General features: G+C 51.4%; 1 protein-coding gene across 1 annotated transcript in view; it reads left to right on the top strand.

Annotated features, from left to right (window-relative positions):
• Positions 1-15013, top strand: part of BAZ1B (bromodomain adjacent to zinc finger domain 1B) — a 48737-nt gene extending 33724 nt beyond the window's left edge. Inside the window, exons 12-19 of the mRNA XM_069874144.1 lie at positions 263-440; positions 1399-1584; positions 5629-5776; positions 7375-7522; positions 9241-9359; positions 11696-11847; positions 13508-13611; positions 14182-15013. Coding sequence (XP_069730245.1) covers positions 263-440; positions 1399-1584; positions 5629-5776; positions 7375-7522; positions 9241-9359; positions 11696-11847; positions 13508-13611; positions 14182-14548 — 1402 coding nt within the window. The 3' untranslated portion in view covers positions 14549-15013. The remainder of the gene's footprint in view (positions 1-262; positions 441-1398; positions 1585-5628; positions 5777-7374; positions 7523-9240; positions 9360-11695; positions 11848-13507; positions 13612-14181) is intronic.
• Positions 15014-15771: the final 758 nt, after the last annotated feature.

The following is a 15771-nucleotide window of genomic DNA, read 5'->3' as shown; positions in this document are numbered from 1 at the left end:
TTGCTGCTCTGTGCAGCCCCAGCTCCTGGTTCTCAGCCTTGTTTCTTGTCCCCCTGTTGGGCTGTGTGTTGCTTCTTGCAGCTGGAAACAAAGGCACTGCTGGGTCGTTCACAGAGCCAGCGCTACTGTGTGCTTTAAAGCATCTTTCCAAGAACGTTCTGTGCTGGTAGAGCACGTAGATCACACTGGGTACCGTTGCTGCCCCACACATCTCCCAAGGCACTGGCCTGCATGTACTCAAAGGTTGGTTTTGGCTTTCCAGGTATCAGGACATCACGCATTCCATCCATTTGGCTCGGAAACAGAACCTGGGCCTCAAAACCTGTGACGGCAACCAGGAGCTGCTGAACTACCTCCGAAGTGATCTCATTGAGGTTGCAACTCGGCTGCAAAAAGGAGGGCTGGGATATGTTGATGTGACACCGGAATACGAAGCAAGAGTGAGTAAGCAGGCAAAGTAGTGCTGAGCAAGGCGAATACAAGCTGATGCTTTCTGTGGAAGGCCTTGAGTCTTTGGTCTGCTCAAACAAAAGGATCAGGAAAATTAGTTCTTTTATGTATTCTCTCTCTGAGCTATTATTTCAAGATTACACAGCTGCTGGCTTTGGGTCCTTTTTGGTGTAGGTGGGTCATAACTTTGGAGCGAGGTGTTAAATTTCCCTGTTTCTTTTTTCTAGTAGTGGAGCATTAGCAGAGCGTTTTGTAGCTGATTTTTAGCTTCTGCATCGAAGCCAGCGTTTCTCACTGAGTCATTAGTTTTCCATTTGGAGGGGTTTTTGATAAATTCAGACCACTTTAGACTTGGAGTAATGATTGGCTCCCAGTTCCAGGGCCTAAAGGAGGTTCTGTTCTTGCCTGCTTCAGCACAAGGGCGTTGCTAAAGTGTGGGTTTTCAGTGCTTTGGCTCATTCAGCCTAACTCACACGAGCCTTCCTGGTGTGCCGAGTATCTTCAGGAGGGGATAGATCTGCCCAGTGCAGGGAGAGGACACAGTCCTGGGCTGGCGTGTGCTCCTTCTGCCAAAGGACGGTGATGTCTGGCTTGGAATGGTTGGGATGCAGCTTAAACTGAGCTTTGAGTCACTGCAGAGACTTCTCCATGTAGATGGACCATAACTGTTAGGAAGGGAAACGTAAAGTCAGTAAAGGGGTGGAAGAATTTCTTAGTGCTTGGTCATCGTGGATGTGGGTGGGATCTCCGGGAGTTTGGGTGGGCTTGTGGGGTTTTCTTTCAAGGCGTGATGAACTCCAGCAGAGCAGCAGCAATGTGCTGGTTGCACAGCCAAGTGTGGTAGCTCACAGCACTGCATTGAGTATTGTGTGTGTCCGTGTGCAGGACAGAGCCACCTCAGACAGGACCTAGAGTGACCATGGTGTGATCATCTGCTCTTCTTGACAGATACACTCGCTGGAGAGCCTGAAGGATTTTGGGGAGTGTGTGATCGCGCTCCAGGCTGGTGTGGTTAAGAAGTTTCTGCAAGGCTTCATGGCCCCAAAGCAGAAGAGAAGGAAACATCAAAGCGAAGACTATGTTGCCAAGATCGAGGAGATAGATGAAGACAAGAAAATGGCAGAAGAAGCCAAGGTATTGTTCGTGTCAGGGCTCTGTTGCCATCTTGTTTACTGCTCAAGGAGTTCTATTACAATGCATTTTGTTGGGTACTAAATCCTGAGCAGCATCTCCCCATTCCGGGTTTAGAGTCACTGGGTTTTTTATTTATGGGGCTGTGTTGCCTGGTTAGTTTGAAGAGTAAAGATGTCAGCAAGATCTAAATCACACCATGGCATTGTGGTTAATTTTCTCTTCGTGAACAGAAAATGGGGCAACTCAAATGTTTGATTTCCTTTGTACCAGTCCTCACACAGGCTGGGTAATTTAATAACAGTACATCAGGGAGCATCCTTAGAGAGTTTAGCAGAAGTTTTGTCCATCAGAGAGGCTTCGGCAGAAGGAGCAAGATCGGATTTGGATCAACAGAAGCATTTGAAATTCCTGACTTTAAAAAAGCAGCACTGGATGCTTGAGTGGTGCTGGTGTAGGGAGAGCATTGCTTTGCTGGTTTGTTTCTTTTTTAAAGCTCTGATCGGTGTACGCAGACGTTTGTTTGAACATCAAGTCTTTGCTGTGCTGTGGCAGTGCTGCTTTAGCAGGATGTTAGGTAGGCACTAGAAACTTCCACATTCCTCAGCTGTCCTGAAGTATTTCAGCTTTGCTGACTTCAGATCTTCCAGCCTTTAGCGCCAAGGGGATGGAAGGCTGCCTTATCTAACAGCTGTCAGCAAGATACAGAGCTGTAAGAAACAGTTATGTCTGGGGCGAAAAGCACCCGGATCATCATTTTTCCTGTATCTACAGCAATATCATGCCTGACTTGTGAGTCTTGTAGCTGTAACCGTAAGGGTAAGAGCTTAGGGCATCCTTTAAGGGTAACAGGTTCACTATGCTGTCTAATGCACAGTAATTGAGCAGCATGAGCTCTGGATTTGAACCATGATCACTAAAGCTGTATGGGATTTCAAACCCAAGCTTTTATGGGCCTGAAAATTGAGCCATTTTGATTATGAATGTTTGGTTAGTTCCTCAGTTCTATCTGAGAACATTGTTCTTTCACTTAATGACATAGTTACAGAGCGCTGCTTGGTACAGCAAGGCCAGGGTTCATTCTAGCAACTGCAGAACTTTCAGCCACAGCAGCCTGGTCTGACCAAGTGCTCTCTGACCAATTTGTACTTTCTTCTCTGTATACTGGCTGGAACAGTAGGATTGTAGCTCATTTTCTCTAAAATGAAAACGCCCTTTGCTATGGAGCTCAGCCTTCAGGCTGCAGAGTTGCCAGTCAGAGCGGGTAATCACACAGGTCTCCCTCTGCAGTGATGGCTTTTGGGTTGTGCTTAGGTCTCTGGAGCATATGCAGCACGGTGCTTTCTTGATCTGGCTCTGAGTTTTTGTGGTAGAACAAGCAGTGTTCAACTTCATGTTGGGTTTTGATGTTTGCTAGTTGGTTTGGTTGGGGTTTGTTTGGGCTTGTTTTGTTTTGTGGTTTGTTTTTTTTTTTTTTGGTTTGTGGTTTTTTTTACTTCAGTTTATCTGGAATGAACTTTCTTTTTGTAAAGCAAAAAACCTTTATAGGTGACCTTGAAAGGGCAGCCTGGATCTTGGAGTTATCCAATGGGGAACAAACCTGGCTGTCAGGCTTTTAAAGGCAAATCTGCTGCATAGGCTAAGAATTACAGAATCTTCAGAGCCAGAACTGCACTGAGAGTACAGAGCAGGTAAAATGCAACACAGCCCTACTGGAAAGACACAGTTAACATACTTATAGACTATACAATCAGAACTACGGTCCTGCGGTGTGGTTATGTCTCACTTTCCCAGTGAGAAACAAGTTATGGCTTAACAGGCACCCATGTGCTGACATAATTGTCTGTGCTCGGGGTTCCTGCTGGCTCAGCGACAGAAATCACGCTGCCGACCGCAGGAGAGTGCGCTGGAGACCTGGCCCATAGCTGTTTCTGAGCAATCTCATGCCTCTGTGTTAGTGCAGCCGTTCCTGTTTCCAGTGGCAGTAGCACTCTGGACTTGCCCAGGATAAGACAGGGAATAGATGATCTCTTCACAGCGTGACCTTGCAGCACCTTGCCTGAGCGCTGTGAAGAGCGTGGATAGAGTCTCCACCCCTGCCACTCACAGATCAGTGATGTTTGTGAGGGAGAAGGTGAGGGCCATCAGCCTTTACCTGCAGACAGTTCCTCCAAAAGCAGCTTCACACCAAAGCAATTGCAGCTCTAGCTGTTTGGAGGAATTTCTGCCATCTCTGCGTGCCAGCTGAGAGCCTTTCTAGCTGGTGCTTTGTCCACCTTTACCAAAGCAGGTGTTTGCTGTCACTCTGAAGCCAAAATGTGATTGAGTACTTCTTTAGTATTTTGGGGGTGTTGTTTTGTTTTCCCTGCTGCATTGCTCCCCTCCAGTTAGGAGGGTGTTTGACTAACTCTTTTTTCAGTCTCCTGTTTTGCCCAGTTGGCGCTCTGAACTCCCTCGGTAACGGCTCTGCTGAAATGCCACAATCTCAAGATGCTTAGGGAGCAGGGTTGAAATCTGTTACATTCCACAGGCTTTGGGAGAAAAAATCCAAGCAAAACTTGCCAACAGCTTTTGCAGATTTATCTTGGCCCAGCAGTTACCCAGTGCGTTAACAGCAAAGCCCGTGGAACAGTTACTTGGAAAATCAATTACACAGTATGAGAAGCACCTCAACAATGTTCTGCAAAGAAATAGCACAGTGCTGTGTAATCTGCCGCAGCAGGCTGGGCGAGTTCCCGTTTGTCTTGACTGTCTCAGCCTCCAGGTTCCACACTAGCCATGGCAGTGAGGATGTTGGCATTTTAGAGCGCTTTGTGTGTTTTTCCAAGCATCTCGTATATGCTGGGCTTCCTCACATTCGGTGGGAGGAGAATGTGCAACTCTGCAGAAATGCTGGGTTGTGTTTGGCTCCTGAATCGCTGTCAGCTTCAGAGTTTAGATTTTCCTGTCTGACACTTCGCTGTTTGTTTTTTCATTCTCTTGGGGTAGAAGAACATTAACTTGAGCCCTATTATGTCCCTGTCATGTCTAGGCCATCACCTCATTGTTGTAGAGCAGAGGATTACCGTTGGAGTTGAGCGTGCAGTGTCTCTGGATCACGGCTCTGGTGCATTTCCGATTTACCGCAGCGATGCTGCTGAACCACCAGGGCTGAGCTGGAGATTCCACAGACAGCTTACTATGTGCAGACTCCAGCAGTTGCCTTGGTGCAAATCTCAGGTTTAATGCTTTCATCCTTCCTTGCAGCTAATTCTGGGCTTTCACACGTGCTGAAGTCATCTTGTCTCAGAGACGCGGCTGTTTTCATATTGGGGCTCCAAATATTTTGCCAATCAAATCTGATTCATGGAATCATGGGATGGTTTGGGTTGGAAGGGACCTCAAAGCCCATCCAGTTCCACCCCTGCCACGGGCAGGGACACCTCCCACTGGATCAGGGGCTCCAAGTCCCATCCAACCTGGCCTTGAACCCCTCCAGGGATGGGGCAGCCAGCACTTCTTGTCACTGATGTCCTGTTCCCCTCTGCCAGCCGAGCAGCTGGAGGGAGCGAGGGGACCAGGAGGAGAGGAGACCAGGCTTGCTGATCGTGCTTGATCTCACAGGTCTTGCTGAAGGCCCGAGTGCCTCTCTGCGACCCACTGGAGGGCAGCACAGCCTGCTCCCAGCACCACACTCAGCTGCCTTTGCCAGCTGCCTCTTTGCTTTCATCACACGTTTTACAGTGCTAGATTTCTGCCTTTTATTTTCTTAGCCTGATGATTATTTGGGTTAGACTTTCAGAACAAGAATGCAGTGGAGTTCACGTAGGTTGCTTCAGCCTGGCCGTGAAATGCAAAAGGGCTCTACTGTTATGAACACACTGTCTGATCCCGTGAGGCTGGTTATGGCTAAACCACAAATAGGGCTGCTGAGGCCGAATAGAAGGAAAGAAATACAGAGTTGAGCTTTGGTTAATAAGGGCCCCAGCTAAAGGATGTAAAAACATCTTCAGACTATAGCGAGCTGTGTCTGTGTGCTTCGTTGTAAGTTGTTAGGTCTGTCTGCAGGTTGCTTCAGCCACGGAGAAGTGGAAGACAGCAATCCGTGAGGCCCAGACCTTCTCCCGTATGCACGTGCTGCTTGGGATGCTGGATGCCTGTATCAAGTGGGATATGTCAGCAGAGAATGCGAGATGCAAAGTGTGTCGCAAGAAAGGTATGAATTCCTGCCCCACGCCTGCCTAGCAGTTGGACACTGTCACCTCCCCCTGCCCTGCTTAGGCAACATGGTCTTGTAGTCTGTCACTCCGGCTGTATGCTGAATGTCAGGGTTTACAGTCAGAAGCTTTGATCTCGCAGAAGCATTTGACCTTGACTCCAATAAACCATTGTTACAAAACCAGTACAGAGTCTTGCAGAACATTGCAGAGCTGCTGGGTGTTTTGGGACTTGGACACCAGTCATCTACAAATCCTTCTGGGAACACTTGTGCCACTGCCCATTCCCTGTTTTTTTTTTTTTTGAGTCTGAATGGTCTTTAGGTTTCTGAGCCTTGTCAGTTAAAGCCACCTTTTACGGTAGAAATGAGCAAGGAGGTGTTGGGAAGGTCGTTATCCTTTGTAGTCAAACTGGGGAGAGTGAGGTGGGATGATGCTACATTGAGGCCAGTAGAGTGGGAGTAGATCTGCTTGATGAGCTGGAAGCAGCAAGCTCTTTCTTCTGTGAGAGCAGAGAAATGGCACCATGTGCCTTTGGCTGCTGCTTTTGTGAGGCTGGGAAAGTAACCAGGAGGGTGGCGAAGGATCTCCTTTTCTGTACGCACTACAAGAAGGGCTGTGGAGCCTTGCAGGTGGAGAGGGGGAGGCAGCAGGGATGGCCCTGGGGATGGAGTGCTAGCATTTGTTCTGCCATAACCTCTTCTTTTGGATGGGAGCCTGGAGGAAAGAAGCCTGGTAGTACATTCTGCCTCATCAAGTGTTTTTTTGTCTCACTTTGTATTTGCTGAAACCCCAGTGGGAAATGAGGGCAGACAGACCGCGGGGGGGGAAAGCTGGGCCACTTTTGTTTACCAAAAGGCTGTGCTATCCACCTCTTGAAAGAAATAAGAGTTGAATTGGTGCAATGTCTTTCTTAACTGTGGAGCTTCAAAGATACCAGTGCAAAACTGTCCTGTCTGCTGTTGGGAGGAGATCTGAGGCAGGTGGCAGAGGGGGCTCAGCTGAGACTAACAGATTGTAGTGTCACAGAACTTAAGAAATGGGATAGCAGAGAAAGAGCATGCTGGCAAGTTCTCTGCACTTCCTTTTTTCCCCCTCAGTAAGTGGAATAGCTGGCTCAGGACTGTTCCCCTGTTTCCCTGCATCAGTAAGAAGCACAAAGAGGCCAGATCTGCTGCATACTGATTTTCTTTGTAGGCTCGCTATCTTAAGTAGAAAGAAGATGCTGTGCAGGTTGACCAAATGAAGGCTAGAATAAGAATAGCTGCATTTATAGCTCCTTGCTGGGCTCTTGGGCATCTCTGCAGCAAATTTTCTCTTTCCCTATTTTCCCTAAACCTGGGTGGCACCTATTTGGCAGGTTACTGCCTTTGCCTCAAATGAAATCTTTGCAGGGCGAGGGACTTTGCGTTGTTTTGTGTCTCAGTGCTGCTGGTTTCCGCTGAAGCGATGGAACCTGTGCAGGAAGGGTCCCAGCTCTCAGAGGGTGTTTTGTATCTCTCTTGCTTTGTCCTGACCTCCAGCACTGCGGCAGCTTCTGCTTCTCATGTTGAGCGAGGCTGTGGCACTCAGTTACAAGTAAGCTGCCCTCTCCTAGGTGAGGACGACAAGCTGATCCTGTGTGACGAGTGTAACAAAGCCTTCCACCTCTTCTGTCTGAGGCCGGCGCTCTACGAGATACCAGATGGTGAATGGCAGTGTCCAGCATGTCAGCCCTCTACTGCTCGGCGCAGCTCGCGGGGCAGGTGAGTCGCCCTCCTTTCCTTGTGCCGCAGCTCCAGCCACGCTTTCACGAGACGACAAACCAGCCTGAAACAGCCCCTTTCAAAGGTTTGAAATAGCCCAGTTAACACAGTGGCACTGGAACAATAGCAAGGCAATTTTTTCAGGCTGTAACTGTAGCACACCTGTGTTGTGGTGACCCGTGACAGCTTCAGGAGTTTTAATGAATAACTTTTGCGTGTTTTCCCTGCCACACAAAACATAAACCAAAATTGGCTGTGCCAAGGGCTTTATTTTCTTTGAGCAGCTTCTTGTGTTGCGTTTTCACGGGAGGGTAGTCAGTAGCCCTGTCCTCCACTGGGCTAAGTTATGGCTGTGCTCAGGTTAGAGCAGACACCACTCCAAGCTGCAACTCAGCCCCTCCTGTGGTATTAAAAATCAGGCTACAAAATGCCACTCTGATTTTATGCACCTGATTAAACCTTAACAAGGCAGGAGTCTTTATAGGGCTACAGAGGGAATGTGATCTCAGGAGGAATCGAAGTTGTGCTGTGCAGCAGGGATTGGCAGTTGCCTCCTGACAGTGAGGGACTGAATTGTTTTTTGAATTGCAAGCTGGAAATTAAATCTATGCAGGATGTATTTGTCTGACAATGTCCATCCCCTGCTGCTGGTGACTGCACTGCCCCTCCCCGCCTGCCGGGCAGGTGAGGCTATCGGATGGCATAAGCAGTCAACAGATCCTCCCTCCCAGCACAGCAGCACAATGCGAGGGGTACCGGCTTGTACAGGTGCTGTGCGGCCGTAGGAGCATTACTGACTCCCTGGGCAGCACCGGGGCTGAGATCATGGTTACTGTGCTGGGGCAGAGTCACCTGCAAGCTGCTTGCCTCCTGAATGAGAGCCAGCCCGAGGGGTCACACCAGTCCCATCTGCTTCTGCTCTGATCTTCCTGGCTGTGGCAGGAAAATGCCATCAGCCTGGAAGCTCTTTTGCCCACCCTGTATTGTGGGAGCTTGTTCTTATTCCTTTTTACTGCTCAGGATCCTTTTTCTCCAGAGGACTGAGGCTTCCACCACAGCTTTGCCTTTGTCCCCTTTTGCCTCTGTTTCACATGCTGTTTTGTTTTCTTGTTTTTGTAATAGTTTGAATGCTTTAACAGACGCATGTGAGAAGCTGGAACTCGCCTGGGCAGGGAGTCTGCGTGGCTCCTGACATCAGCACACACAGAACCTTGCACTCTGCTCACTAGTAAATACAAGCTTAGCTGGGAATGATCCTGGCTGAGGTCTGTTCCCTGTAGTGCGTATGCAAGTGGTGTGACAGCAGAAGGAGCTAATGGGAAAATATTTTAGCAGAACCCAAAAAGACCCTGTTTGGAACCTCCTTAGGCTAGGGGTACAAATAGGCCCGGGTAAAACAGCAGCACATCCTCTTGGGGAGGACTAATTGCACAGCACTCAATCTTAAAACCTATTATCACGTGGTCAGGGTGCCTAGGACAGCAGAAAATATCCAGATTCAGCTGTTGGGGATGTTCAGGCAATAGCCTGGCAAGTGCCCTTTGAGCTGTAGCTACAACTTGATACTCTCTGACACGACTGGCTGCTTCAGCCTGCGGCTGGGTGTTTGTTTTATTGAGGTGGTCAGCAAGGCTCTGCCCGTTAACGAACGGGACAGAGAGACAGGGCCTGTGCTGCCCAGGCCCTGTTATGACACATGTTTGACTGCCTCACTCTAGGGGCTACGCAGAGGATTCTGCTGAAGATGAAGGTGAAGAAGGTGAGGAAGCTTCTGACGAGCCAGATGCTGAGGAGGAAGAAGAGGAGGAAGAAGATTATGAAGTTGCTGGACTGAAATGTAAGGCTTTGACCATGTAGGAAAGAAATAGGAAATATTCAGTCTCTGCCTTCTGTGTCCAAAGTGTTGATCTTAGCTGGGACGTGTGCTTTTATGGCTTAATAGTGGATAGGTACAGTTGGCTTTGGTGATCTCAAAGATCTTTTCCAACCAAACAATTCTATGATTCTTTTCCTCACACAGAGCAGGTTCTTATTGTCACAGGAGATGTCACGGGGAAGGCTGTGGTGGTGCTGGATGCTACCTGGGTACCTGGGATGAACTCCTGTCCCTTTGTGGCAGAGCCCAAGATGGGAATTGCAGTGAGCAGCCGCTGCCCTGGGCACTGCTGAGGCCGCTGGGAGCACTCTGAGGCGGGCGGTGGGGCTGCAGGTGGGCAGCAAGAGGCAGCAGCATTACCAGCTCCTGCTCTGGGCAGGCTCTGTGCCTGCAGGGTTTGTTGGTAAACTGAATGCTGTACAGAGGCACTTGAGCTTTAAGCTTCTTGCCTTTTCCCTTACCACCGACTCATTACCTCTTCAGTGCAGGGTGATACAGCAAGGAGGCATTTTTAGACTAGCGCATCCTCTGCCCGTGCCTGTGGGCAGGCTCAGCACTCAAGGTGTAGAGTGGCCTGGTCCATAGAGGCCATTTGGGATGCGTAACTGGCTCATTCCTAGGCAGCTCAGTGGGATAAAAGAGCATTTTCTAGACTCCTTAATGACTGCTTCTCCACTTAACCACTTTTTAGTATGTGCATCCACTTTTGTTGTTAGGGAAACTTGACTCAGTCTCGTTTAGGCAACTTGATGCACTGAGATCAGTCCTGGGAGGGCACGCTGCCAGCGTTTGCTTTCTGTCAAAATGCCCTTGACTGACATAAAATTAACTTCAGAGTGTCTTAACCCAGGCAGATGGTGGAATCTGGAGAGCAGGACCGAAAGGATTATCCCATGTTCTTTCAAGGGTTTCCATCGTGGTCTATCAGTCTTGATTCCCCTGCTTTATTCTGGTTTCAGGGATGTGCACTGATACCCAGGCTATGCGTGCTGCTTGTTGTTGTGCAGTGTATCCATGTCCACACTTGGAGTGCGTTCAGCCTGTGTTGCTTGGCCAAGTCAGAAGCTGAGCCAAGGTTTCCAAACAATAGCGGAAGAGGGTTACAGGCGCTAAAAATAAAGCCCTAAATGCAACTCCTGGTTTTAAAGAGCATTAACATGGAAAGGTCACGGTGGAAAACTTTTGTTTTAATAGAGAAGTCCCATTAATCCTTGTGGCGTTTATCCTGAGGGATAGAACCTAGAATGTTGGATTGTCAGATATTTAATACACGCCACACGCTTGACACACAAGCGGAGCGACAGCAGGCAGACGTCCCACTGCCCCAACACACGTTCCTCCTGTGGGAGGCCCGGCAGGGTGATTTATTGCACAGGGCTGGATCGGAGGCTGCAGATGAAGTGCTGGATGCAGCTCACTCAAGCACTTATGACCAGGTGGAAGGAGCTTGGCTGGGGAAGATGAGCAACACCTCCTCCTGACCCAGAGGGGTCATGGGAGAAACTTAAGACAAGGGAGTGCGTCAGCACGCTTGCATTTCCATCAGCGTGAAGCTCTGACACGCAGACTAACCAACAGGCAAGTGCCTTTCCGTGGGATGTAATACAGCAGCCCCAGTCTTGGGGAATAAAATCCCATTGTGTCCCACTTGCAGCGCGTGGAGCAGCTCCCGGCTGCTGTAATCTGACACTCGCCTTGCACACAGGTCACTTCTCCGCGGGGCTTAGCAACTGGTTTATCCCACTGTGTGGGCCACTTGTAAATGCTTGGGAAAGCACCAATCCCCGAGCCGGTGAGGAGCAAGGGGGGCAGCAGGAACAAGGGAAACTTCAAGTTTCTGCTCCCAGTGCTTTCAGAAAGGATGTTGGAGACAACGCTCTCCCTGCTTTACTTCCCCTGCCCTCCCTCAAGCGTCGGTGTGTCAGAGCCGCCACACTTGGTTCTGCAGGCAGTGGTCCTTGCTGTTCCAGCCCTGGGCAAGCCTTGCCTGTGGCAAAGGAGCTGGGAGCTCCCAGGTCTCCCTTGGAATTTGCTGGGTGTGCTTGACCACCTTGTAGCAGGCCAGCCAGCAGTGGCCTCTTGTTGGACCGGAGGCGATTAGCCTCTCCAGAGATGAGCAGGCATCCAGAGCACGGCTGATACACTCATGTGCTGAGGGGGGTGGGCTGGCAAAGCCATCTTGTTGTGGTCCGTGGGCTCATCAGTTGTGAGCCATGGTGCCTACGGCCAGGAGAAAGGCTTCTGATCTCTGCCTCCAGGTGAACCCACTCCTCTAAGCTGTGGCTTATGTGTTTCAGTGCGACCCAGGAAGGCAGCCCGGGGCAAGCAGAGTGCAGCCATGTACTCGTTGAGGCAGGGGAGGCACCAAAGGAAGAAGCAGTTGCTGCAGCCTGCCCGGGGAGCACGGCAGCGGGCTGCAGCTGTCAATGGTGCGGACATCGACGAGCTGGTAAGAGCCAAATCGCTCCCCAGAGACCTCTCGCATCGGGAGTTATCAGCAGAACAGGTGTCACGCTTCCTCCCCTCCCCTTCCCAAAGAAATACCCGGGATTGTATTGTGAAACTTGGGCCCCGCTGGGGGCGGGTTAACAAAGGAGGCACATCCTTAAGGGCCCACTACACACGGAGCACAGATATGCCAGGCTTCTTTCCCCCAGTCGCTTTCACACATTGTCCCACTTGAGTAGCAGGCAGCCTGCAGCTTGTTAAAAGGTTTTAAATAGTACCCATATGTCTCTGCAGAGAGGTGGGGGGCCTGAGGGGGTCCTGGGTGGTCAGAGAATGCCAGCAATGTTGGACCCTTGCTCCACAGCCTTGGCTGTTTTCTGACAGTTGCTGTCTGTTTGGTCACTCCCCAACCTCCAGGACATAATTTGGCTGGTTTAGGTTTCACTTGACATTTAAAGAATAAAACCTTATGCTCCTGAACAGAGTAGCCCTGTGCGTGTGTGCTCGGTCGAGTGGAGCTGGCGTGTGCTCTGCTGTTTGTCCGGAGGGGGGACAAACACGGGGTGTGCGTGAGGATACTCCTGTCCCCTGGGCCACATCACAGGCCTCTGCTACACCTACCATCCATCCCCTCACCAGTACTGCCAGTGCTGTGTATCCTCTCATTTCCTGAGTGGCCAGGATCCCAGTCTTGGGGCTCGCTGCTGCCTGTGCTGGCTAGTGGATCTGCGGTGTCCTTGCTGGTCTGTGTTCCACACTGGAGAGAACCAAGCCAGCCAGCCCAGCAGGGGCTGCCACAGCCAGCTTGGAGAGAGATTCAAGCAGGGCAAATGGGAGTGGGACAGCTGGGTCAGGGTCTCTGACAAAACACTGGCCTGGGGAAGAGAGCTGTGCTGGGGCTCTTTCACTTGTCCTGGGAAGAGGCTGAAGCGGCTCAGGAATAGTTCTGTGGAGCCTTCCCGTTGGCTGCCATCCTCTGAGCAGTGATGCCTGTCGAGCTGTGTGCTCGGAGCCGAGGGGCTGTCCATGTGCTGGTGGCTGAGCTGCTCCGGCTGACCTTGTGTTGTGTGGGGGCCTGCAGCGCTCGAGGCATCAGCTGCTCTTTGGTATTTAAAATGGCACGGCTGGCTCTGCAATGCCAATACAGCAGCACAAGTGTGTTCTCCCTCTGCCTCTCGCATGCTGCCCACCAGGGGCTTGGAGAAAGCAGAGGAGGGAATTCGCACTCTCCATTTCCTGTCATTTATTCTTGGGCTGCTTGTTTTGACCATGCTGCCTTTGAACGTATCTTGAAAAAGCTTGCTGCCCCCAGAGAAAAGACAGGCTGGTTGTGCGCTCTTCCTCCCATCAGAGCTTCTGGTTGGGGCTCCCGTTCTGTAACTCGGGCTGCCACTGTGTGTCTTGGCTGTTCCCATCAAAGGTCCTGCAGCAGAGCAGTTTGCCTTTTGATTTTCGTGGAACGAGGCTGCGTTTGAAAGGCTTGAACTTCGTTTCGGCAGCAGTGCTACGCATCCCCACCCCTTGAGACGCTAGCTCGTAAGCGAGAGGACTGAAAAGAAAAGCTCTTTTAAGAACTAGCTTCTTTGCCCTGAAAACTGTTTGCTGAACACAAAGGCCTGTGGTGGTTCCCCTCCTTTTAACAGCATCCTTTGTGCGGGCAGGTCCTTCAAACAAAGAAGACAGCACGCCGCCAGAGCCTCGAGCTGCAGAAGTGCGAGGAGATCCTCTGCAAGCTGATCAAGTACCGCTTCAGCTGGCCCTTCAGGTGAGGGCGGGGGCTGCCGCTGCCACCGCGGGCACAGGACGATCCAGGCAGGGTGTGAGTGGGGCCTGGCCATGCCGGATCCCCTCACTGGCTGCGAGACTGGTGTGTCAAATGCAAGATGGGAAGAGGGAGAGTGAAGCTGCTCCAGAAAAAACCACCCCACGCTGTCAGTCCTCTGCTGGGCTCAAGATGTGGGGTGGTGTAACAGGGTGGTGGGCTGTGGGCCAAAGAGGAGAGGCTGGGGTGGGTGCTTTTGCCGTTCCCCAGGGTTCTCGGGGCACTCTGTAGGTGGTGTGACCAAGAGAAGGCAGCTCTGGCTGCCCTGCGTGCTTGTCCCACAGCTGGCCCAACACTCTGGGCAGAAAATTAGCGGCTCTCCTTCCTGTCACCATGTCACAGCTGCTTGTCCTGGCTGTAGCGCCGTCAAGGTGCCGCTTGGGTTTGTTACAGCCTTGGGGATGCAGGTCAGGGCTGTGTGAGCAGAGAGGCGGTGGGATTCTTGCTCCTCTACACCTCTGGGTGGCTGGAGCCATCGTTTTCCTCCTATCTTTGTGGCTCTTCGTCCGGCAGGGAGCCAGTGACCACGGAGGAAGCCAAAGATTACTTTGAGGTCATCAGCAACCCTATGGACTTCCAGACTATGCAGAGCAAGTATTCTTGTGGCAACTACCACTCGGTGCAGGAGTTCCTCTCTGACATGAAGCAGGTGTTCTCCAACGCGGAGCGCTACAACCAGAACGGGAGTCACGTACTGTCCTGCCTGGAGAAGACGGAACAGTGTTTGATTGACATGGTGCACAAGCACCTGCCTGGCCACACGTATGCACGCAGGAAATGCAAGAAGCTCTCTGCCAAGTGCCAGGGCCTGGAGGAGCAGGATGGGGACAGTGAGTCAGAGCCCCTTGAACATTCCCGGGGGCGGAAAAGGAAGAAATGAGGGATGGGGAGACCAGGGGGAGAGCCAGAGCTGGAGCAGGCCTTCCTGGGCAGCAGGATGGGTTGTCTGGAGAGAGCTGGGAAGCAGCAGGCACTTCTCTATTAATCCAGCCTTCCCTTTGGCCTGACCTAGTTTTAATTTTTCCGCAATATCCTCAAGTGCGTGGTCATCCACAGCGTGAGCAGCCATGACTTACTGCTTCCTGCAACGCCTGTGAAGCTCTTGCCGAGCCTGTCCTGACAGGAGGGGAAGGTGGGAGGGCAAGGGGAAGGCCTGTCCAAAGCCTGGCCGGGCAGGGGAGCACGAAGCCTACTCCAGCTCCGGCGCTGCCAGCTTCCTTGGGATGAGCCACTTCCTCCCCTCTGTGAGTGGCCAGTGCTGGAGCGCAGTGGGAGCTCTGCCGTCTGCTGCCTGTGATGCAAAACCAGCCTTGTGCTGGTGCGGGGAGGGATCAGATTGCTTCCCGGAAGGACTGGGTGCGATCAGGCCAATGGGCTGCAAGTTCTTGTATGTATATATTTATATGGTATTAATTCTGAGCCCCCAGTGACGGGCTGCGTAGGGTGAGCAAGCACTTACATTTATGGAGATACGGCTTTCACCAGCATCCTAACACAACTGGCTTCGAGGTGCTCTTGCTTTTCCCCTCTCTCTCCTCGGGGAGCAATCTCTGGAGGTTGCACACTGAAGAGGGATCTTCCGAGCTCAGCTCTTCCCACGGTCACGGCGAGAGGAGGCAGTTGGCTTCCCTGCTCACCCTGAACAGCACGCAACCACGAACCGAGTGCCAGAAGCATCCTGGAGAGCATGGCTTTCCGCACACCCTGGGGGGAGCACCGGGGCAGGGGAGCAGCAGAAACATGGTCTGTGTAACTTTTCCAGTTCATTTTCTAGTTGAAGTGGCTTGTTTCTAGCTGTGATCTTGTACAAAGAACACCTGTAAGATACCGTCGTCTTGCTTTGGCACATGTACAGTTTATATGAAATCGTGTTTGCTTTATATTGTCCCCCCTCTTAAAACTCATGTTCCTACCAGTAGCTGGAGTGACCTGGGTGGGGGGAACGACACACGCGTTGGCAGGAGGTCTCCCAGTTTCTCTCCAGCCGCGCTCTCACCATGGTTTATCCGAATGCCTTCCCTTGCTCGCCTCCCTCGTGCTCCCCTGGCACGGCGAGGACCGTCCTGCACCGCCCACCCTGCCCCGGGGCTGTGTCCGGCTGCC

The sequence above is a fragment of the Phaenicophaeus curvirostris genome, chromosome 21 (genome assembly GCF_032191515.1).
Source record: "Phaenicophaeus curvirostris isolate KB17595 chromosome 21, BPBGC_Pcur_1.0, whole genome shotgun sequence".
Classification (NCBI taxonomy): Eukaryota; Metazoa; Chordata; class Aves; order Cuculiformes; family Cuculidae; genus Phaenicophaeus; species Phaenicophaeus curvirostris.
This window is presented reverse-complemented; position numbering and strand designations above follow the sequence as displayed.